Source organism: Cervus canadensis, chromosome 11 (genome assembly GCF_019320065.1).
Source record: "Cervus canadensis isolate Bull #8, Minnesota chromosome 11, ASM1932006v1, whole genome shotgun sequence".
Lineage (NCBI taxonomy): Eukaryota > Metazoa > Chordata > Mammalia > Artiodactyla > Cervidae > Cervus > Cervus canadensis.
The window spans coordinates 37,047,295-37,071,290 of record NC_057396.1 but is presented as its reverse complement, the minus strand read 5'-3'; the positions used below and the strand labels follow the sequence as shown (position 1 = coordinate 37,071,290).

The 23,996-nt window shown below is 43.2% G+C and overlaps 1 protein-coding gene across 3 annotated transcripts in view; it reads left to right on the top strand.

Annotated features, from left to right (window-relative positions):
- The window catches only part of MICAL2 (microtubule associated monooxygenase, calponin and LIM domain containing 2), a 234,764-nt gene extending 220,736 nt beyond the window's left edge, over positions 1-14,028 (top strand). For all 3 annotated transcript variants that reach the window (XM_043482986.1, XM_043482985.1, XM_043482984.1), the window contains 3 exons: positions 1,537-1,636; positions 6,077-6,150; positions 10,705-14,028. In XM_043482986.1, coding sequence (XP_043338921.1) covers positions 1,537-1,636; positions 6,077-6,150; positions 10,705-10,889 — 359 coding nt within the window. In that variant the 3' untranslated portion in view covers positions 10,890-14,028. The remainder of the gene's footprint in view (positions 1-1,536; positions 1,637-6,076; positions 6,151-10,704) is intronic.
- The last annotated feature ends 9,968 nt before the right edge of the window (positions 14,029-23,996 follow it).

Sequence of the window (23,996 nt, the reverse complement as noted above, 5' to 3'; positions counted from 1 at the left end):
TTGCACATCAATCACTCTGGACCCCAGTTTCCATATCAATAAAAGAATGATCAAGGAGCCAGGGAGAAAGAGAAGTCATTTTTATGGATGACTTTGCAATGTGCAAGGCAATGTGCTAGGGGCTTTATTTACTTTACGGGGCTGTGAGAGGAAGGGAGGGAGTAATGAAGAGGGGAGAGGAGTATACAAGCAGAGAAGAGTATGAGCTTAGGATAAGGCTCTCCTGAACTCAAGCCCTGGCTCTGCCACTTATTAACTGTGAGTTTGAGCAAGTTATTCTAATCTTTCAAACTTCTGTTTCTTCAGCCATCAAGTGGTGATAATAAGGAAACCTACTGGTGAGTTTGTTGTGAGGATTCAATGAGGTATTACATGTAAGGTACTTAGCCCATTGGCTGGCAGGTAACCCTGCATTATAAACAGCAGCTCTTCATTATTATTCTATTACCTGTGTGCCTTCTTGTTTAGTTTATCCCATGAAGAAGCAGAGGTTCTGAGAGGTTAAACAACTTTCCCAAGGTCACACACATCTTCTGAGTGCCCTGTTTTCCTCTCTACCTTTGGGACAGAGGATGAGATGGTTGGATGGCATCACTGACTCAATGCATGAGTTTGAGCAAACTCCAGGAGGTAGTGAAGAACAGGGAAACATGGCATGCTGCAGTTCATAGGGTTGTAAGGAGTCAGACACGACTTAGCAACTGAACAACGAACAACACCAATGAGACCTACCAAGTTAAATCCTTGGAGGATGGCCATGAGCTTTGCAACACAGCTTGTATTCCCATTTCAGGGTGAAATACTAGAAAGCCACCGATGTTACTACTTCTCAAACATTTCCAAATTTTAACATTTTATTATCTGAACATTTAGCATCTAACACTGAATATCTAAAAGCAATGTGAATTTTATCATGGTAATTCTTCTGTTTAATAAAGGAATAAAGGTCATAATCTAAGTTATAAGCATGTATGGATAAAACTTTTTCCCTATGAGACTCAAAGGTAATAACTTTCCCCCTCTAATCATTTGGCTTTTCTTTGTGCAAAAAAACCAAAATGCCAATTACCATTCTTCTATAACCAAATGGTACGTGAACTTTCCTGCCCCATGAAGGGAGCAGCACCTGGGCACTCAGTAGGCATTCGATTCAGAAGAGAAGGAGATAGTAACCAGCAGGCTTATTAGGGCTTTCTTTGGTGGTGGATATGATATACAAATACAGGGAAATTTTATGGAAGACACTCAAATATTCAGAGGAGGGTCATTAGTGTGGCAGGCCATTGTCAAGGGTATATGACCCTTCGAACTGGAAGTATTCATGCCCTAAATGTCCAAGAGAACTGCCCCAGAGCATGCACAGGTGTGTTTTATTTGTTATGCCCATGACCTTGAGGCTTCAACAGGCCATCAGGGGGCTGCCACCTGCAGAGCCCTTTTTGCTACAAACATGGCCCCCTAAAGTAGCTTCAAAGCAGTTTGATCATGGGAAGAGAAATGCCAATCTAACCCATTTGCCATTGATTTCTTAAACAGATTCAGGCACACAGGATGAAGCACAGCTTTTGCAGGAATGGCTTAAGCTGGTTCTGGAGAAGAATAAATTAATGCGATATGAATCAGAGCTCCTGATCATGTAAGTAAGGCAACACGGATAACAGTGAGGCCTAAAAGCAAGTGGGAGGGGGTGCTGGCAGTGGGGTGGCCCACCCTCCTCAGTTGAAGTCCCAGGGTTTTTCTCCTTGTGCATACAGAATTGTGATTGAGACAAATTGGTATTTGAGGTCTTGCATATCATGCTGGCATTAGTACAGAGAATCTTCAGTTTTCTGTTCTCTGCTGTGGAGTCCTATGGCTAAAATGATTTCAGGTAATAGGTCTGGAGCTGGAGGGCATGTGGATAAGGCACTTGCAGTCCATTTCTGCCCCCCAGGGCAGGGGGTACCCACCTGCAGTCACACATCCTCAATGGGGAAGCATATGCCTGGCCTCTGAGTGTGAACGACGGAAAGGGCTTGCTGAGATCTGCCTGACCACTCTTTGTGGCTTTAATGTATTGAAGGTGGAGATCTGTCTGGCTGTCCTCTGGATAAGAGGCTGCAGTCTGGCTGGGAGATCAGAAAGTAGAGATGGATCTCACTGCACTCTGAGAAAGTTGAAAGTCACTTTACTTGTCACCATCCTGGAGGGAAAGAAAGTACCATTTAATATAAACTGGCTAAGCACCACAGGTTGTACCGGGTGAATTCACTTATGCTGAGTCATTTCATTTTCACCCAATCCTGAGAAATAATTTTGGGAGTCTTAAAGGGGTCTAATAAATTCTATTCCTCTTCTCTTCTGAATTGGGTAAGAAATAAGACTACTGGGTCAACAGATGGAACGTTAAACTAAAGCATTTATTACTGATCATGGCTAGCTTGACTAAATATGAGAGTCCAAGAAAGCTTGCTAACTATATCCATTTCCTAGGGCTGGACTAACATGTTACCACAAACAGGGTGGCTTACAATAACAGAGAGGTATTCTCTCACGGTTCTCGAAGACTGAAATTGAGGTGTTAGCAGGGCCAGGCTCTGGGGAAGAATCTTTCCTTCCCTCTTTGGCTCAGCAGGCTCCAGGCATCCCTTGGCTTGTGGCTGCATCTCTCCAGACTCTGCCTCTATCTTCACGCGGCCTTTTCTCTGTGTCTGCTCTTCTGTCTCTTGTAGGAATACTTGCCACTCAGTTTAGAGCCCACCAGGATAATCCAGAATATTTTCATCTCAAGGTTCTTAACTTCCCATCCTCAAAGACTCTTTTCCAAATAAGGTCACATTCAAAGATTCTAGGGGTTAGGATCACTTGGGGGTTCACCATGGAACCAAACTTCAGAATTAGACACACTTACCGACCTAGTCACAAAGCATAGTGAATCACTTGCTTCTTAGGGGTAAGGCTTTTACCTAAGACCAGTGGGTCTCACCTGGGGGCAATTTCCATCTCTGCTTCCTCCTTCCAGGGATATTTGACAATATCTGAAGACATTTTTGTCTAAGACAACTGGGAGGTGCTACTGATATCTAGGGAGGAGAGGTCAAGGGTGCTACCGAACATCCCACAGGGAGCCCCACTCCCTTCACCATCACAGGATTATCCAGCCCCGAATCTCAGTAGTGTCAAGGTGGCAAATCTTGCCCTAGACCACTAGCAAGGCTCAGAGTGAGAGAACACTTTTTTTTTTAAGGTTATAGTTGGTTTTTTTTCTTCCAGTTTTATTGAGATGTGATTGGCATACAATACTGTGTAAGTTTAAAGTATATAGTGCAATGATCTGATTGACATATATCACGAAATGATTATCACAGGAAGTTTAGAGAACATCCAGCATCTCATGCAAAAATATCAATACAAAATGAAAGAAATAGAAACATTTTTTTTCTGATAGAACTCTTAGAATTTACTCTGTTAACAATTTTCATATTTAACATACAGCTAGTTGTTTCGAGCAACTTGAATATAGTAGTGAGTGGAATATTCAGTAGGCAGGTAGGTATACAGGCTGAGACATGGATGGGGTGGTACAATTTCTGTAATCTATTCCTTATCAAAAGAACTTTGAATCAGTAGCTGTCAGAGTAGAGAGAATTCCCCAGAGCAGTTGATTTTAAACATTGTTGGCAGTGACCCAGAGTATATTTTACTTTGGCTCATTACATATGTGTATATAAATATGTGTATTTATACACGATGTGTACCCAGGGAACGCATGTTTGCTGCAGGCAGGCTGATCCCAGGTGAGGAAAGGTGTCAGCTGAGTTTCCCTCTTCTTCCCAAATTTACCACTCCTGGGGTGAGAGCGAATCTAAGAGTGAAAGTGAAAAGAAGCAGCCAGGACTTATACTCATCAAGGTCCACTGACATGGAAGGAAATGCCAGGAGTGGGGAGGCAGGGCTCATCTGTAATTATTTTTCTATTACTATTTTTTATATTGATGCACATGCTGAGATTCAACAAAGTAATTTGTCCACATCCACTTGACCACAAAGCCCTTTTTACACAACCATACCATCTGCCTTTGGGCTAGATTTAAATTATAAAATTCATTCAACAAACATCTATCAAGCATATTCTCTGTGCCAGGAACTGTGCTGGGTACTGTGGAAGTAGAGATGAATCAGGCCCCAGTCCCTGCCTTCAAGGATCTCATGGTTTTCAGAGATGGACATGCAAGCACACAGCATGAGAGAAATAAGAAAACATAGCAGTTGCTCTGTGAAGACTTGTAGGAGAAGTGTTGGGTGCACAGACCCTACCTGCGAAGGTCAGGGGGATGGTGACTGCTCGGTGACTGGGGCTTCCCTTCCTGGTACGCTGTCAGAGGGAACGTTCTCCTCCAAAAGAGGCCAAGAAGGAGAACTTGGAGTGTGAGCCAGACAAGAGCTCTGGTAGAGGACAGCTTCTAGTTTGGAGAAAGGCCTGGGTGAACAAGGAGAAATGTCTTAGACTGGTGTGTGATTTTGAGTCCCTTGGGAAAGCAGGTGCCGGGACAGAATTAGAAGCACAAGAGATATAACAGAAGGAAGGAAAAAGGGAGCGGGAATGAGAGTGAAATCTTCAGACCCCCCTGCAGTCCTGACACCTGTGAAACGAGAGGGAAGTGGAGGAGGACAAGCAGGAGGAGCTTCAGACTGCAGAGCAGCCCTGAGAAAAATCTGAGCCAGGCCAAAGGGAGCACCAGCCAAGGCTGCCCATCCGAGGAGTCCAAAGTGGGGTAGAAATGGCCAAGCTCCAGCACCACCGCTGTGCTCGGGGACAGTGTGGCTTCAGCACGACATTGAAGTGGATTCTGCTGCAGCTGTCAGCTTACTACACAGTACACTCCTTCCACAAAGTCCTTTCTTAAAGGAAAATCTGAATGGTACATTTCTATTGGGAGCTAGAGTGGGTCAAGGGAAGTTCAGTGTCAGTAACAAAAGGCAGAATATTGAACAAAGTATGGACCTTGGCCCAAGTAACAACAACAACAAAACAGCAACAACAGGGTGTAGTAAAGTGACCCAGTGCTGTAGCAGATATGCACACAGCCTGCAGCTGGGGCTGGAAGGGAAGCCCAGGGCCCGAGTGTCAGTCCTCACCCTTTTCAGTGTCTCTGTTGCAATGGACAGCCTTCACCCCTCTCTTCTCTCCTAAAACTTGCCTCTCTTGGTTTCTGTGATGCTGTATATCCTTCCTACCTTCTTGCTTCTTCCCTACTTCTACCTCTTTTGATTAGCTTCTAAATGTAGGCAGTCCCATGCTCCTGTCTTCAAACTTTTTTTCCCTCTATTGTCTCCCTTTTAGGGCTCATGTGACTTCACCTTTCACCTCTGACCCCTGCCGCATTTGTTTGTGGTCCTCATTTCTCCTGAGAACTCCAGGGCTGCATGCCCAGAGGTTGGAGGAACCTCCACATTACCACATGGCCCAGCATGTGGGGAGCTGACACAAGTTCTGTAATATACACGGCATATCGTCAGGCACTGAAAGGTCATGAAGTTCCATCTGACTTTCACTGAAAGCTGACTTCTTGACTTTGCTGGTGGACACATTGAGTACTCAGCACTCTAGCTTGACTCCTCTAAAGCATCACTGTTCTTCTTTCACCATCGCCTACAACCAGATGGGTGGTTGTCTGAGTACTATCGCCTCCACTGACAAAATGCCTTACTCCTGTTTCCTCCTTGTTTTCTTGCTTACCACAGTCAAAGATTTGGGAGTTGTTAGAGGTGATGCTTGAAGTCACGTTGCCCCTAAAAGAGAGGAGTTTTAGATTGTCATTGCTTCTACCATTCTAGTCATTTCTTCATGATCCATTCCAGTGTGGCCTTCCAGAAGTTCACTGGGATCACATCACAAACTTCAGCTGCTCTTCATTATCTACTGAGTTCAAGTATCAGCAGCAGTAGTAGCAAAACTTCTGGTTTAGAGGCATTCCAAAACCCCAGTCTTAATAAGGAAAAAGGAAAGCCGTTGCTATGGTCAATGGGTTTATTAATCAATATTTCTACACAGGTCTTCAGTATTTACAAAGTTTGAACATTTTCTCATTCCCAGGGCCCACGAACTAGAACTGGAAGATCACCAAAGCAGACTAGAGCAGAAATTAAGAGAGAAAATGCTCCAGGAAGGTGAGTACAATGATGTGTTTCAGGCCTTTATTAAAGATGTTTTTCCTATGCAAACACTTGACCAGAACATGCTACACTTTGTAGGGCAGAATACTCTTCCTGTCTGGTGCCACCAGCCTGGGAGCCAGAGGGGGCACAAAGCCAGCTTCTTCTGCCCCCACTAGAGCCCAGCAAGTCCCTCCTTGCTTTGCTCACTAGGGCTGGGAGAGCAGCATTTTGCTCCATCCCAACTCATGTGCTAACAGGAGTGAAGTCATTCATTCACAGCTTCATTCACTCATCCATCCATTCATTTAACAAACGTTTGTTGAGAATTTAGAGTGGGCCTGGCAGATGGAGAAGAGCAGCCCTGTTCTGTGGCCTCCCTGGGGAGACTGGCACTCAGACTGGTAATTATAACACAGTGAGATGAGGGCCATGATGTTCGTGTTTCCACAGTGAGAGGAAGGCCGGTATGGTTCTACCAGGCACTGGGGATGGGAAAGGACGCATCCTTCCTACCACAACTGGGCCAGGGCATCACATGTGATAAAATTATTTCCACCATGACGGAGGAAGAGTTGGAATAAACAAATACCATATACTGACTTATTGACTGCAACCCATGAGGCATATTCACTGTTTTGTGCCTGTGTGTTTGTGGGGGCCAGATCCATGCATGGCTTTCCTACATTGAGACCAAAGTCTAAAGAGCAAATTAAATCTTTTCTGTATACCTCATGGACCACATTGCACCTACCTATGGGGTTACCTGCTACAGAACAAGCACCTAATAAATATGAGGTGTTATCATCATGATCATTCTCAGGTATGTTACTCCACTTTACAGATTGGAAAACTGAGTCTCTGAGAACTTAAAAAGCATGCTCAAGGTAAATGATGGGGCTATGACTTGGGAACAGATTACAGACTCAGGATCTCCTATTCTTTCTCGCATAATAGTGTTTGTAGATTGTCTCTTTACAGCAATAGAAAACTATTTTTAACAAAATCCTTATAGAACTGCTCCATACAGAACAGATAAAAGTGGTAATATGAAGCCAGAGTGTTAGCCACTTAATCATGTCCGACTCCTTATGACCCTAGGGACTGTAGCCTGCCAGGCTCCTCTATCCATGGAATTCTCCAGGCAAGAATAATGGAGTGGGTAGCCATTCCCTTCTCCAGGGGATCTTCCCAATTCAGGGATCAAACCTGGGTCTCCTACACTGCAGGCAGATTCTTTATCAAGATCCTTATAAAACTGCTCTGTACAGAACTGATAAAAGTAGTATACATCATCTTTTAATTGTCAGAAGGGGCTCAGATGTTTCCACCAATGACAAACCAAAATTGAGATTGAAATTTTGAATTTCTCTGTGTTGATAAATCAAATAAGGGGCAGGAATACTAAAGTATACCTAAATTAACAAATCATAGTAGGCAACTAAGATCTGATTTATACATCTCAAAAAATTTTAAATTTACTCTGGCTCAGGGTGGTAAAATACATATCACCAAAGACTCATGACCCACTTTTGAATCTTTTTAAAAAAATTCTTACTGAAGAGTGACGGTTATACATTTTCTCACTCTTCTGAGGTGTACCAAAAAATGTAGTTTCTTCATTTTGCCTTGTCATCTTGCACAAAAGCTTCATCCCACTAGTTAGCAAGAAGAAAAAGAAGAAGGAAGGAGGAAAGGAAAGGGAACTCCCTCTCTGGTAAACTTCAGTCAGTTCAGTTCAGTCACTCAGTCGCGTCCGACTCTTTGCAACCCCATGGACTGAAGCATGCCAGGCTTCCCTGTCCATCACCAACTCCTGGAGCCTACTCAGATTCATATTCATCACATTGGTGATGCCATCCAACCATCTCATCCTGTGTCATCCCCTTTTTCTCCTGCCTTCAATCTTTCCCAGCACCAGGGTCTTTTCCAGTGAGTTGGTTCTTTGCATCAGCTGGCCAAAGTATTGAAGCTTCAGCTTCAGCACCAGTCCCTCCAATGAATATTCAGGACTGATTTCCTTTAGGAGTGACTGCTTGGATCTCCTTGCAGTCCAAGGGACTCTCAAGAGCCTTCTCCAACACCACAGTTCAAAAGCATCAATTCTTTGGCTCTCGGCTTTCTTTATAGTCCAACTCTCACATCCATATATGACTATTGGAAAACCATAGCTTTGACTAGACAGACCTTTGTTGGTAGAATAATGTCTCTGTTTTTTAATATGCTGTCTAGGTTGTCATAGCTTTTCTTCCAAGGAGCAAGCATCTTTTAATTTCATGGCTGCAGTCACCATCTGCAGTGATTTTGGAGACCAAAAAAATAAAGTCTCACACTGTTTCCATTGCTTCCCCATCTATTTGCATGAAGTGATGGGACCAGATGCCATGATCTTAGTTTTCTGAATGTTGACTTTTAAGCCAACTCTTTCACTCTCCTCTTTCACTTTTAACAAGAGGCTCTTTAGTTCTTCTTCGCTTTCTGCCATAAGGGTGATGTCATCTGCATATCTGAGGTTATTGATATTTCTCCCAGCAGTCTTGATTCCAGCTTGTGCTTCATCCAGCCCAGCATTTCTCATGATGTACTCCTCATATAAGTTAAATAAGCACGGTGACAATATACAGCCCTGACATACTCCTTTTCCTATTTGGAACCAGTCTGTTGTTCCATGTCCAGTTCTAACCATTGCTTTTTGACCTGCATACAGATTTGTTAGGAGGCAGGTCAGATGGTCTGGTATTCCCACCTCTCTAAGAATTTTCCACAGTTTGTTGTGATCCACAGAGTCAAAGGCTTTGGCATAGTCAATAAAGCAGAAGTAGATGCTTTTCTGGTAAACTTAGTCTGATGCAATCAAAAAAGTCCCTCCAGGAAATGCTCAGTCTCTTTGGGATGAAAATGTTCAGCCTTGCAGATTGCCGCCCCTTCCATCTGCTCGATCCTTAAAGGTGACCGCTAGGTGTTAGCAAGAGGCAGGTCTGCATGACTTTGCAGCACTGGAAGTTGGTGTGGGTGGGTCTGACCCACTGACCCCCATGCAGTTGTCTCCTGTCATTAGGCTGCGCTCTGCTGCCATTTGCAGCAGGTGTGTGGCTGGCATGACCATAGCCTGGCCATCCTCTCAGCGTGCCTGGAGCCTCACTCCTAGTCTTACTCAGCCTCGCCTCCGTGCATCCTCCACTCAGCCTGGCCAGACGGTCTACCAGACAGTCTGCACTGTGGGGCCACCTCATCCCTCACCAGAAGGAGCCCCGTGGCCGGCCCAGTGGCCAGTGACTTTTGCACCTCTGGGCCAAGTGGACACTTCTGGCCACTGCCTCTGTGTGCCACACACAGCAACTCAGGATCTGGGGAGCCACACCCAGACCCCTCTTCTCTGCCCAACCATGAAGTTCTGCCTGTCCCATGTTTATACCTAGGGTGCCTTTCCAACTGATAACTTTCTGAGTTCCGAGCAAGGGTCAGGGCAAGGGCCCCTTGGCCCCAGTGTTCCCATCAAATGATAGGATAGGAGCCCCGTTGGGGGATTCCAAGGCCCAGAGTGGAGAGACCGGAGCCCAGGGCTCCACCTTCAGTTTCTCCTGCCTCTCGATCCTCCCTCCCATAAAACGTGAGCTGCAAAGGCAAGATTGCCTCTTTATTTCCCTTTTGTCATGTCCCCCTTATTCCTGATGCCAGTCTCAGAACTCAGCCTGAGGCAAGAGACAGTGGTACCATCTCTACCCTGGGATCCAGCTCACTGCCTCGTCCCCATGCATTAAACAAGAGGGGTTAATGGAATAATACATAAAGTCTTCTCCCAAGGCAATAATCTGACAAAACTTAAGATCTGCCTTGAGAATCCTATTTTGAGCATCAGAAAGTCATTACTACCAGTTTCTTACTCTTTTCCTTCCTTTTATAACAAATCGTATCTTCCCCAGGCAGTTGAACATCTCGGGCCAATTAGGAAGAAGGTCATGCACTCAGAAGGCAAAAGGGAGAAGCCTAGTCACAGTCTGGAAATGTCCTCCCAGAAGCTAGCCTCAGCCTCACTTGGCAGCAGCCTGGTCTCTATTCAGAAGGCTGCAATGTGTTATTAACTGCAAATGAAAACAGGATTCTTGTTATTGAAATAACATCCACTGATGCAGACGGTTTACTTAGAAACTTCTCTCACAGATTGCTGTAGCTCAGATGCGTTTAGGGAAAACCGCCTTTGTGTTGTTTTGCTGGCTTCTTTTTGGGGAGGGGAGGACAGGTGGGAGGGCTTGGCAGGGCTTGGCTGGTACGAACTTCTTTTTCTCACAAAGGGGTTTTCCCTGTTGCTTTATATAGAGTCTCGAGATGAAAACTGAGCTGAGAGCAGCACAAAGCGGCCGCCTTTCTAATCTGTGTCTTGCAGGGCAGGTCCCCGGTGTTAAATTCATTTCCTTGTTTTCTCCTTAGAAATTAAAGAGCAGAACAAGTCCAGAACAATGAAGAACACCCCTGCCAAAAGCTCCTCTGAGGTCAAATGTTACCTGAAGTCCAATGTGTCTTTTTTGTTTGTTATTGTTTTTTTTTGTTTTGTTTTGTTTCTTTTTGTAGAGAGCCAGAAAGATGAGAATGATCTGAATGAAGAGCAAGAAATACTCACCGAGATGATGCAAGTGATTGAGCAAAGGGACAAACTGGTGGATTCCTTAGAGGAACAACGCATCAGAGAGAAGGCTGAAGACCAGCACTTTGAAAGCTTCATATTCTCTAGCGGCTGTCAGCTGAGCAGGACGTGAGCCGGCCCCACAGGGAGCAAGCTGACGACCAGATCAGGCCAAGCACCCCACACTCACTCGTTCCTCCTTTCAAAGGATGTTAGACCTGAAACATAACTTATACCACGCTGCAGTATTTTTTGAAATAATTAAGATTCTCTCATATGTACTCCAGCTGCCTAAGGTACTTCCAGAGATTATAATGAAGAAAATATAGAGACTCTTTTGAAATTGGCAGTCAACTTCAGCTGGTCTCTCAGATTGGAGATGACTTTGGCAGATAATCAGCATTGTTTTCTATAAAGAGTGACACAGAGATCAGTTTTCCTGCTGCTTTCATCATTTCTCTTCCCAATTCATTGAGTTACACATCTTAAGATTTTTAAGAAGCTGCCTTTTCATTACTATATCGATATTTGCCTTTTCTTTGCACGGGTGACTGGTTTTCAAATGTCAGAAAGAAGTAGCCGCTGTTTAAAGATTAGGTTAATATTTAAATTGTGCTTCCAGAGAAAGGGGAGAAACCTTGAGATTACTGATTACATAAAGCAAATAACTCATATAGCAGGTGTTAATTCAATCCAGGGTGAATTTAATTCACCAGGTGTATTTATAAGCCTTAATATAATATACATAAGCAATGAGAATTTAATAGAACATTTGAGCCTTAATTTTATTTAAAAAAAAAAGAAAGAAAAAAGGAAATAAAACTTCAACTTCATACCAGCAGGATTGTTAGTTTTCACCAAATGCTATTGGCTTAGAAAAGCTTTTTATTTTTTTTTCAGATCTCTCTCTTTATTTCCCCAGAATGTAGTGAAAAACATTTTTAGAAGATGAATAATTTTTAAAGACAGAACCAATATTTTAAAAAAAGAAGAATTTTGAAGTACTTTTTTATATCTGCTGGTAATGGCAAAAAGGAAAACTCATTTGTTGATAAAATATTAGTGAGGTTGATGCTGCTACTGAAAGTGAATATTCTAGTGATCAAGGGTGAAGGATGCTTTTCAGCAGTGGTCTCCTTAGGTCCAAACAGAGAAATGTCTCTGACACTCTCTACAGGGGCTTCCAGGAACTCCACAGGACAAGACAAGGCCACTTCTGCCTTTAAGGTGGAGTGAGGTGCAGGGGCCCCATTCACCAAATCCCAAACTGGATAAAGGATTTTTTTTTTTTGGTGGCATTTTCCATGGGAAAAAAAAAAAAAAGCCAGGAGATGGAGTTTGTGCACTGACATGGGATTCCTGGGACATTTTGATGGTTCATATGGAAACCAAAGAAAAGATTTTAAATGGTGATTTGTTGTTCTAAAGTATTTGATTATTTTCCCTCAATGGGATTCTTTGAGGAGCCAGTCCATCATTGACAAGTGGGAGACTGAAGAAGTCATTGTTGTATATTTGGCCTCTCTCATGTCAGCAAGTGTTTAAATGTATGTATTGTTGGACAAATGGTGCTTTGCAACTGCCTGGAGAGCTAACGTTCCTCAATAGAAGTTGACCCATAAGCCACTTTTGTCTGAGATGGTGTCCATACACGACAATCCGGTCAGCTGATCAGGCTGGAACTTAGAAGTGTGCCTGCGTTTCCTGAGTCAGCCAACGTTCTGGGCAGTATTAAGACGCAACCTTTCCATGGTATACGAAGTTCTAAAGGTTGTGGTTCTTTTTCTTTCTTCTCTCCTTCCTTTTTCTTTTTTAGCATGATCAGGTCTTCTAGTGCCTGAATTCTATTATTAGGAAATATATGCAAGCATCTATTTCTCTCTCTCTCTCTCTCTCTGAAAACTGTGCCACTTAGGGCTATTTATCTATTTTTATTTATTTATATATATGGTGGAAATGGTTAAGGTGATTTCTTCGTAATTCTGGTTTTCCTGTGTTATAATTTGGAGAAGACCTATTAACACTAAGCTATCAGTAAATAAGCTATTTAATATACAAATAACCCAGAGGTTTGGGGCATTATGTTATATAGTATTAAAGACTTATGGAGATAGTCAAAATAATGCTTTCTGCCATCAGGCATTTAGAGGTAAGACTACAGATGTACCAGAATGTTAATTCATTTTAAGAAAGATACATAACTTCAGTTTTCCTTCTAGAATGGGTAGAAATATTCAAGCTTAGTCATCATTTGATGCTTGCATATATTTAACAGATGATGCTCAAATGTGTCATGTCTGGGTTGGTTTTGTGTGAAAGAATTAAGTGCCACTTATTTTAACTTGTTTTATTTCAGTCTTAAAAGAAGATTTTCCCAAGAGGGCCAAAAAAGAAGGTGGTTCTTGGCCCAAGTATTCTGTTAATAGATGAGAGAAGAAATTTGCTCATTTTCTCTTCCAAAGATTTTATTCTGTGGTTTAAGGCTGAGTCTTATCTGACCAAGTTAAAACATAAACCTTATATTTAACAGCCTTCTCCTTACTCTAGCTTTCAGTTTTCCCAGTACTTAAAAACCATTTTAATGATCATTTCCAAAGGACACAAATATTGTGGCTGTTGAACTATGTTAAATGATTACAACAGAGAATGTTTTGAGACTCTCAAAAGGTAAAATGTTGTACCATTTGAAAAGTTTCTGTGCAGGCAGTATGAGTAGGATCATGTTGAAAACAGATGGAGCCTTCACTTTTCCATAAAATAACACTTGTGATCAAGGCTGAACCATTTAGGATGAAACTGAAAGCCCCAGCTTCGGGTCATATTTCATAAACTCACACAGCTTTTAACTTGAAAGAAAGGCTCATGATTAAAACTTCAGAATTTTATGTAAGTTGGACCAAGAGGACAGTTCTTAAATTAAGCTTGCTCTCCCAAACCATTCATCTATTTATTTGTTTAATAAACATCTTCCAAATACCCATGGGATTCAGCAGCCCTGTGCTAGGTGAAAAATACGGAAATAACATTATTCCTCTACCCACAAGTAAACTCAAAGATAAATAAGTACAACTCCAAATAAATACAAGAATAAAGAATGATTTTTATTGTAAGCATCAACCTATTCTACTCACGTTTATCTCAAATACAAAGACTTATCCCCCCAACTATTTGTAGTGCTTCTTTGGCAATAAAAGCACAAGTGTGTTCATGTTTCTAAAACCGTGAAAAATAATATCAGGTTATACTGTTTCATTTAAACCTTGACTTTGGCAGTATAAGGCTGCTTGGAATCAATCAATGTTGAGATGCAGCATGTTAATTGCAACTGAGAAAGGAAGTGGCAGGTGTTTCCAACTCTGATGAGCCGCAATGAAATTGATGTTTTCTGCATTCTGGAGACAGATAACAATTCAGCAATGTCTGTCTTCCCAGGGAGCAGATTTACAGGCTTTTCCTTCCAAACTGAAAATGGCAGCATGGCCCACCCAGGTGGTTGATCAGAGAACTCCCTCAGCAGGGCAGAGGTAGCAGGGGGCAGCTGGGGCTGCCACGTGAATGGAGAGAGTGGCACTCATTGGATGTAGTGAGCTCAAATGTAGGCATTTATTGTATTATAACAGGAAGGTTCACATACAGGGGAGCGTGTACTGTTTCACCTACTGTTTATCTTCTAACCTCGCTGCTGAGTGACTTGTGAAAGATTAATTTGCTCCAACAATTGGGAGCTGAAATGATTTACATGTGCACTGCTATAAATACTGAAATGGACCAAAAATAAATGATTTTCTGTCTCGAAAATCAAACATGTGGGCTTGATCTGGCACCTCTGAGGGCAGCGCCCATTTCATTTCTTTATTCTAGTGAAAGGATGTGAGCAAAGCTTTGATTTCATGTAGGAGTCTGTGAGTTATCGTTGGACGCTTTATTCCCTCTGGGGCACCTGGCAGGACTTACCTGATTGTGAGTGGGAGGAGGAGTGAAGAAGGCTCGCCTCAGGTGTATTCGCTCAACAAAGAAAGCTGTTCTCAGAGTTGGGGGTGGAGGGTAGAGGGGAACTCTCCTAGTCCCAACTCCTATTTCTCTCACCCAGTACAACCTGGTTTTGTATTTCATTCAAGCAACAGGAATACTCCCTTTTGCACAGGGCGGGCCCCTGCCTTCAACTCACACTCTTTCAGGACTGAGGTTTTGGTTTATTTGTTTCTGCTCTTAATCCTAGCACATGCAAATTCATGAAATGTGAGCAGGATTCACCAGAAGAGCCACATCAGGTGAATCAAGTGCTGATCCCATCATTCCACACTAAGTTGCCCCATTGCTTGAAGGCTTTTGTCTGCAGATGAACCACTTGAAAAGATCCTTTTTTTTTTTTTCTTTTGACTGTCAACAGAAAATAAATGTAACCGCACATGAGAGCTCCTGCTTCGCAAGTGCTAACTTGCCAAGGGTAAGGCTAGCCACCTTCCAAGGCATCTGCAAGTTTTCCTTTGCCCGCACAGGGGCTCATCCAGGCCCACAGAGCCACAGACTCTCAGCCTGGAGCTGACCCCATCGCTGCAGCTCACCACCCCTCGGCCTTCTGGGCACACTTGGTAATTTCATGCTCACTCCCTCTCCCAGCTCATTTCTAGAGACAAAAAGAGCAGGACCTATGCTGTCCCAGCTCCCCTCAGGAGCCCTCTGACCCTGATAATGGTAATGGGCCCTGTGAATTCAGCTCCCATCACCTGCCAGGTGCTGTAATAAGTTCTGTTAGGGACATTATTCCCTTTAATCCTGAAAGCAGAATCCTTAAGATAAACATTGCTCCATTCTGAGATGAGAAGATGGAGACACAGAAGTCAGGAGCTTACCGGGTCATCCAGGTACAAAGTAGGGAAACTGGGGTGAACCCAGACGTCGGCCTCTAGAGCCCAGCCCTCCACCGCCCGGCTGTGTGACCTCGCTGGTGTCCCCTCCCAGACTTGTGCCTTGTGCTGGCTTGTTTCTTTCCTTGATCGGTTCTCATTGCCACGCTCTCCCAACACAGCAGTGCCCAGCCCTGTTCAGGGGAAATCTGGCACTAGAAGACCAAGCTGCCCCTTTGAAGTGTTTCATTTCTTTCATACTACATCTACGTATACTCAAACACGAAAACAATTGTTTAAATGGTTAAATTACCTAAACTCCACCACCCCTCACAACAATCTTACAATAACCATGATTCTCTAGGAACAGGCATCTTGCTTATCCTGGGGAATCGAGTACTGCAGACGCATTGCCATGGATGCCCCCCCAGGGGACTTTTTGCACTAAATTGAGAAGCAGGGCACTAAAGAACTCAATCTCTAGTCCCAGGGGTAGGCAGCCAAGAGCACAGGCCAAGGGGATGGGAGTGGGGGGTCAGGGAGCGTGCTGGGGACTGGTGTGGCTTCTTCAGGTCCTGAGGAAGAGTGTGCAGAGGTGAGAGGAGGAGCACGGATGGTGGGGAGCAAGACGGGGTCACTGGGAAACAGTTCTCGAGGGCCTATGTGACCCTGAAACAAACCACCTGATACTGGCGCAGCTGCCCACAGGACACTGATGGCACGAGAATTCAGTTCCCTGCCCAACCCCAGAATAACAGAAACTGGATCCCTAAGAATTTGGAGGAAATATATGCATGTGTGGGGGGTAGTCCCCAAACCACAAGTGCATGATTTGAAAACAAATCAATAGCTAAAAAAAAAAAAAACCAATAGGTATAATCATTCTAAACATATTAAGCTGAGCATGAATCCCTAATTAAGGCTCAAATTCCAGCTCTTCTACCGCTCACTGGATGATCCTGAGCTACTCAGCTGTGCCTCAGCGTCTTCATCTGTAAAGTGGGGCTAATCCTCTCTCCCAGCCTCCCTCTCCTCCTCTCTGCCTTGCAGCTAGCTTCCTTATAAGGGTGAGTCTGCCCGACACAGGCTCCAATTTTAAAATGGAAATGGCTAACATAACTTTGTAACTGGAATGACTATGGTGAATCTCAAACTGTTCCAATCCCACAGCAGAAACAGAAAATGACTCCTCAGATCTCGGCAGAATGGGTAAGAATGGGCAGTTACCACAAGAGGAGATGTAAGCAGTAAACAAATCCAAGAAATACATTTCTCAGAGTGTTGTCACCTCCCTTTTGGGACTCTCTCTGAGCTGGTCTCTGCTGACTGAATGCCCAGCCTCTTGCAGATTTTTTTGGCTGATTCTTTAAGTCTACTCTTAAGACACTGTCTCGCCTGGTGATTGATCTTGTTCCCCTGATCATCTGCTCTGGGAAGGGGGAGGGGAGACCCTGGGGATAATCTCAGTGGCCTGTGACACAGACCACACCAACAGAAGCACCAGAACCCCAGGCATTCTTGCCTGGCTGAGTCTAAAGTGGTTGACAACTGTGTCTTTCTATCCTTAAAACGTTACCCCTGCTGCTAATTCTCTGGAGGGTTCTCTATTCCTCTGCCAGATGACTCCGGTAAGAGCCACTGATTTTAAAGCTTCACTTCTACATTGCAATTGACATTCAGCCACCATGCTCAGGTAAGGAAATCCCCCTGCTAATGTTTACAGTTCATTCCTAGGCATCCGAAGGATAGGTAAGCAAGTCACCTGTCTTCAAGAACTTGGGACACATTCCCCCAAAGCTGGATCAGAGACCATTTGAATAGAATCATCCATGGGATCCTCGAAAACACCCCCACCCTTAGTCCACGATGTCACAAACCAAGACCGAGGTCTGCCAACCTCCCCCGGCCCCATACCTTCCTAGCTCACCTAGAGAAGCACTCATTCACCCCTGCTCTCAGCAGGTAGGGACCCGGAAGGACATGGCCACTGGCAGCCTGGTCTTCAAAGGCCACTGCTAATACCCCAGAGTTCCTGAGGGGGACATGCAATGAGAAGTCTCACTTAAGACTGAGCCCAGATGCCATGCCGTTTTATCTCACATGCTCTTTTCATCCTGAGAGCATGCTCTGCTTTCAGTGGTTAAAGAAGTCTCAAGAGATTGTATCTAGCTTTTCTCCACATCCCCTGATCCTGCTGCTTTGATGTGGTCAAACCTCCAGTGACTGGGAGCCAGGCCCTTTGTAAAACCCTCTTCATGACCTCCTGGGCCATCCTACTGACATAGTGTATCAGTTTCCTGGGGCTGCCATAACAAAGTGCCACACCTGGGTGACTTAAAACAAGAGAAACTTATTCTCTTACTGTTCTGGAGGCCAGACGTCCAAAATGAAGGTGTCTTCCAGGCAATGCTTCTTCTCAAGCCCCTAGAGGAGGGTGTTGCACTGGCCTCTTTCAGCTTCTGAGAGCCCAGGCCTTCCTGGGCTGTGATGACACTCCAGTGAACTTCTTTCTCCCATTTGTCTTCACAGCGTCTTTCTTCTGTGCTTGTCTGGGTCTGGATTTCATCCTTCCGTCTCTCTCTCTCTCTTAATAATTTATTTATTTTTGGCTGGCTGGGTCTTCATTGCAGCACGTGGGCTTTCTCTAGTTGCAGTGAGTGGAGGCTGCTCTTCACTGCAGTGCACGGGCGTCTGACTGGGTGGCTTCTCGTTGCAGAGTGCAGGCTCCAGGTGCACAAGCTTCAGTAGTTGCAGCTTGTGGACTCTAGAGAATGGGCTCAGTAGTTGTACACGGGCTTTAGCTGCTCTGCGGCATGTGGAATCTTCCTGGACCAGGGATCAAACCTATGTCCTCTGCATTGGCCAGGCATATTCTTATTCACTGTACCACCAGGGAAGTCCTCATCCTTCTCTTAACAACACTGGTCTTACTGGATTAGATGTCCATCCAGTATGACCCAACGTGATATTTTAACATTGCTAATTACATCTGCAATGACTTCATTTCCAAATAACATCACATTCTAAGGTTCTAGGGGTTAGGACCTCAATATTATTTTTTAGGGGATACAATTCAACCTATAACAGATAGTATTCACAGTTGGGGAATGTGAAGATTTCCCCAGTGAAAGCCTCTTCCAGCTTGAATTTCACCTTAATTTGATTTGAAATGCTTAGTTTACTTCTATCCTGGGTTTTAAACCTATACAGCAACAACAACAAAAGAGGAAAGCAGCAAAATAAAACAGAATGCAAAAGACAGGTGACAGATACAAACACAATTTATGAAATCTGTCTGAATGGAACACACAGACTCCAGTTTTCTCTCCATTATATTAGTAGTTACTCTTTTACTATTCCTTTAATGGTTACCCTAGAGGTTACAACATGATTCCTTGATTTATCAAAGTCCAGGATAAATCGTTACTTTTACTTCTTCCCGGACAATGCCTGGATCTTAGAATTTAACTTCATTTAGTCACTTCCCAATTTAAATGCTTTTGCTTTTGTGCATTTTAATTTGATTTATATATTTGTAAACTCTGTAAGACATTATTATTGTCATTTTATGTAGTCAGTATTCTTTTAGATACACCCGTATATTTACCCTTTTATTTGTTCTTCTTCCATCTGGAAAAACTTTCTTCATGCCATACACTTTAGAATTTCCTTCTGTTTGGATCTGCTATTTATTAATAATTTTTCTCAGTTGTGTTTTTTTTACTGAAAGTTCCCCTATTTGCAATTTGTCTACTAAAGTGGAGTATTTTGGAGTCCCAAATCAAGCAAGGGGGGCTTACTGGGGGCCCCAGTTTGGTGCTGGTTTTTTTTTGTTTGTTTTTTTGTTTTTGGCTGTGCTGGATGCTTATTGCTGCGAGTGGACTTTCTTCCTACTTGCGGTGAGCGGGGCCTACTCTCTAGTTGGGGTGCATGGACTTATTGCGATGGCTTCTCTTGTTGTGGAGCACAGGCTCTAGGGCACTTGGGCTTCTGCAGTTGTGGCTCTCAGGCTTAGTCGCCCTGTGGCATGTGGGGTGTTTCAGGACCAGGGATCGAACCCATGTCCCCCTGTATTGGCAGGCAGGTTCTTAACCACTGGACCACCAGGGAAGTCCCAGGTGCCGCCTGAATTTTGTCTGAAAAAAAGTGAAAGTATTAGTCACTTGGTGGTGTCTGACTCTTTGCAACCCCATGGACTGTCACTTGCCAGCCTCCTCTTTCCATGAGATTCTCCAGGCAAGAATACTGGAGTAGGTAGCTATTCCCTTCTCCAGGGGCTCTTCCTGACCCAGGGGCTGAATCCGGGTTTCCTGCATTGCAGGTGGATTCTTTACTGTCTGAGTCATTGTCTACCTATCCTTGTTAGCTTGGTAGGTAGGTTAGGTTGGTAACTGCTCTGCTCAACCTCTTGGCTTCTCAGCTGCTACCTCTGAAATTGGCAGGTGCCTCTCAGGGGAAAGTAGTCCCAGGTGACAGGCTTACTTCTCTGGGGTTCATCCTTCTCCTAGATCTTGCCCTTGTAAATTCTTTTAGCTTTCCGGTGCTCTCAAGTAGACTTATTTTACATTTTGTCCAGCTTTTTCAGCTGTTCTCAGGGGGAGGCTTGGCCTGTATCACATAGTTGTCTGGTTGTCTGAGAAGCTGAACATCCAACTCCCACATATTTGTTAGGAGGATTCTTAGAAGCTGTCACATAACAATTTTGCTTACATCTCATTGATCAACATTTAGTCATCTGACTGCACCTTGCTGGGAAATATAGTCTTTATTCTGAAGGACTATAATCCTAGCTGAAAACTAGATTCTATATCTCTTTGACAGAACAGATTCTAAGGGCTATCATTCTCTCGGTTATTTGCTATGTGATCTGAAGCAAGTTGTTTAAACTCCAAATTTCAAGTTATTCATCTGTATAATGGAGGTAATAATAATATCACTTATGAGTCTCAAATGAGACACTAATAATGAATAGTTATTGAACTAAGGTTTGTTATCTGCTAGGCACTGAGCTGAGTAATTTATTTACACTAACTCTGTTGGTTATCCCAGCAACCTCTTCAGGAAAGTATTCATTTTGATGAGAAAATAGGCACAGAATGATTAAATTATAAAGATATTTGGCTGCTGAATGATGATTTGAGCCCCAGATCTTCACCATAACATGGTCTTGCCTTGTAAATCACAAAGCCCTACCTGTTGGAACAGTTGAGGAAAGATGAGGGGACCAGGATAGGAACAATGCTGGGTGGCTGAGAGCTGCATGTGCTTAGCTAGAAAAATGGTTCTCTGTGGGAAGGTCTGGGGGCAAAACTGGCCTACTTGGAATGGATTGTTGAGTAACACGGGCCATTAGTCATCAGTTTCATCTTTCCCAAGGGTTAGATGATCAGAACAACTCAACTAACAGCTAAATCAAACATGGGAGTTGGAGAAGGAGACCATAGAGATAAAGGGGAGCTTCCAGAGCATGAAATCCCATGGCTTAATTTTAAAAAATCACCCAATTTTTTTGATGTGTGTAAATTGTTATTAAAGTAAAATGCACATAAAGAAAATTGCTCAAATTATTAAGTAAATGCTCTATGAATATTCAAAGTAAATACACCCATGTAGCCAGTATCCAGATCAAGAAACAGAGCATCACCAGTTCCGGTAGCCTCTCTCATATTAATATCTTCCCCGGTGCCCTGTTATAGACACTATTTTGCCCCCAAGCCTAATCATTAACCTGACTCTAACACCAGAGACTAGTTTTGCTATTTTTGAACTTCATATGAATAGAATGGTACAGCATATGTTCCTTTATGTCTGAATTTTTTCACTCAACATCATATTGTGAAGGACATTCCTATTGCTGCTTATAGTTGCAAACTGCTCATTCTCATTGTTGTATAACATTCCATTGTCTGACTATTCCAATTTATCAATTCAACAGTTAATAGGTGTTTGAATTGTGCTGCTGTAAATTTTCTAGAACATGTATCCCGGTAAACAAATGTGCTCATTTTGTTGGGCATAATCCAGACTGAAATTATTGATGATAAGGTAAGTGAGGTGTCCAGTTAGTAGAAACTACCTGACTTGACTTTATTGATTATGGAGCTGAATGTACAGAGTTCAGTTCAGTTCAGTCACTCAGTCATGTCCGACTCTTTGTGACCCCATGAATCGCAGCACGCCAGGCCTCCCTGTCCATCACAAACTCCCAGAGTCTACTCAAACTCATGCCCATCGAGTCAGTGATGTCATCCAGCCATCTCATCCTCTGTCATCCCCTTCTCTCCTGCCCCCAATCCCTCCCAGCATCAGGGTCTTTTCCAACAAGTCAACTCTTCACATGAGGTGGCCAAAGTATTGGAGTTTCAGCTTCAGCATCAGTCCCTCCAATGAACACCCAGGACTGATCTCCTTTAGGATGGACTGGTTGGATCTCCTTGCAGTCCAAGGGACTCTCAAGAGTCTTCTCCAACACCACAGTTCAAAAGCATCAATTTTTCAGCACTCAGCTTTCTTCACAGTCTAACTCTCACATCCATACATGACCACTGGAAAAACCATAGCCTTGAGTAGATGGACCTTTGTTGGCAAATTAATGTCTCTGCTTTTTAATGTGCTATTTAGGTTGGTCATAACTTTCCTTCCAAGGAGTAAGTGTCTTTTAATTTCATGGCTGCAATAACCATCTGCAGTGATTTTGGAGTCCAAAAAAATAAAGTCTGACACTGCTTCCACTGTCTCCCCATCTATTTCCCATGAACTGATGGGACCAGATGCCATGATCTTAGTTTTCTGAATGTTGAACTTTAGGCCAACTTTTTCATTCTCCTATTTCACTTTCTTTTTTTTTTTTTTCATTTATTTTTATTAGTTGGAGGCTAATCACTTTACAATATTGAAGTAGGTTTTGTCATACATTGACATGAATCAGCCATGGATTTACATGTATTCCCCATCCCAATCCCCCCTCCCACCTCCCTCTCCACCCGATTCCTCTGGGTCTTCCCAGTGCACCAGGCCTGAGCACTTGTCTCATGCATCCAACCTGGCTGGTGATCTGTTTCACCCTAGATAATATACATGTTTCGATGCTGTTCTCTTGAAACATCCCACCCTCGCCTTCTTCCACAGAGTCCAAAAGTCTGTTCTGTACATCTGTGTCTCTTTTTCTGTTTTGCATATAGGGTTATCATTACCATCTTTCTAAATTCCATATATATGTGTTAGTATGCTGTAATGTTCTTTATCTTTCTGGCTTACTTCACTCTGTATAATGGGCTCCAGTTTCATCCATCTCATTAGAACAGATTCAAATGAATTCTTTTTAACAGCTGAGTAATATTCCATGGTGTATATGTACCACAGCTTCCTTATCCATTCGTCTGCTGATGGGCATCTAGGTTGCTTCCATGTCTTGGCTATTATAAACAGTGCTGTGATGAACACTGGGGTGCACGTGTCTCTTTCAGATCTGGTTTCCTCAGTGTGTATGCCCAGAAGTGGTATTGCTGGGTCATATGGCAGTTCTATTTCCAGTTTTTTAAGAAATCTTCACTTGTTCTCCCATAGTGCTGTTTTACAAGATTTGCATCCACCAACAGTGTAAGTGGGTTCCTTTTTCTCCATACCCTCTCCAGCATTTATTGCTTGTAGACTTTGGATAGCAGCCATCCTGACTGGCGTGTAATGGTACCTCATTGTGGTTTTGATTTGCATTTCTCTAATAATGAGTGATGTTGAGCATCTTTTCATGTGTTTGTTAGCCATCTGTATGTCTTCTTTGGAGAAATGTCTGTTAGTTCTTTGGCCCATTTTTTGATTGGGTCATTTATTTTTCTGGAATTGAGCTTCAGGAGTTGCTTGTATATTTTTGAGATTAATCCTTTGTCTGTTGCTTCATTTGCTATTATTTTCTCCCAATCTGAGGGCTGTCTTTTCACCTTACTTATAGTTTCCTTTGTTGTGCAAAAGCTTTTAAGTTTCATTAGGTCCCATTTGTTTATTTTTGCTTTTATTTCCAATATTCTGGGAGGTGGGTCATAGAGGATCCTGCTGTGATTTATGTCGGAGAGTGTTTTGCCTATGTTCTCCTCTAGGAGTTTTATAGTTTCTGGTCTTACATTTAGATCTTTAATCCATTTTGAGTTTATTTTTGTGTATGGTGTTAGAAAGTGTTCTAGTTTCATTCTTTTACAAGTGGTTGACCAGTTTTCCCAGCACCACTTGTTAAAGAGGTTGTCTTTTTTCCATTGTATATCCTTGCCTCCTTTGTCAAAGATAAGGTGTCCATAGGTTCGTGGATTTATCTCTGGGCTTTCTATTCTGTTCCATTGATCTATATTTCTGTCTTTGTGCCAGTACCATACTGTCTTGATGACTGTGGCTTTGTAGTAGAG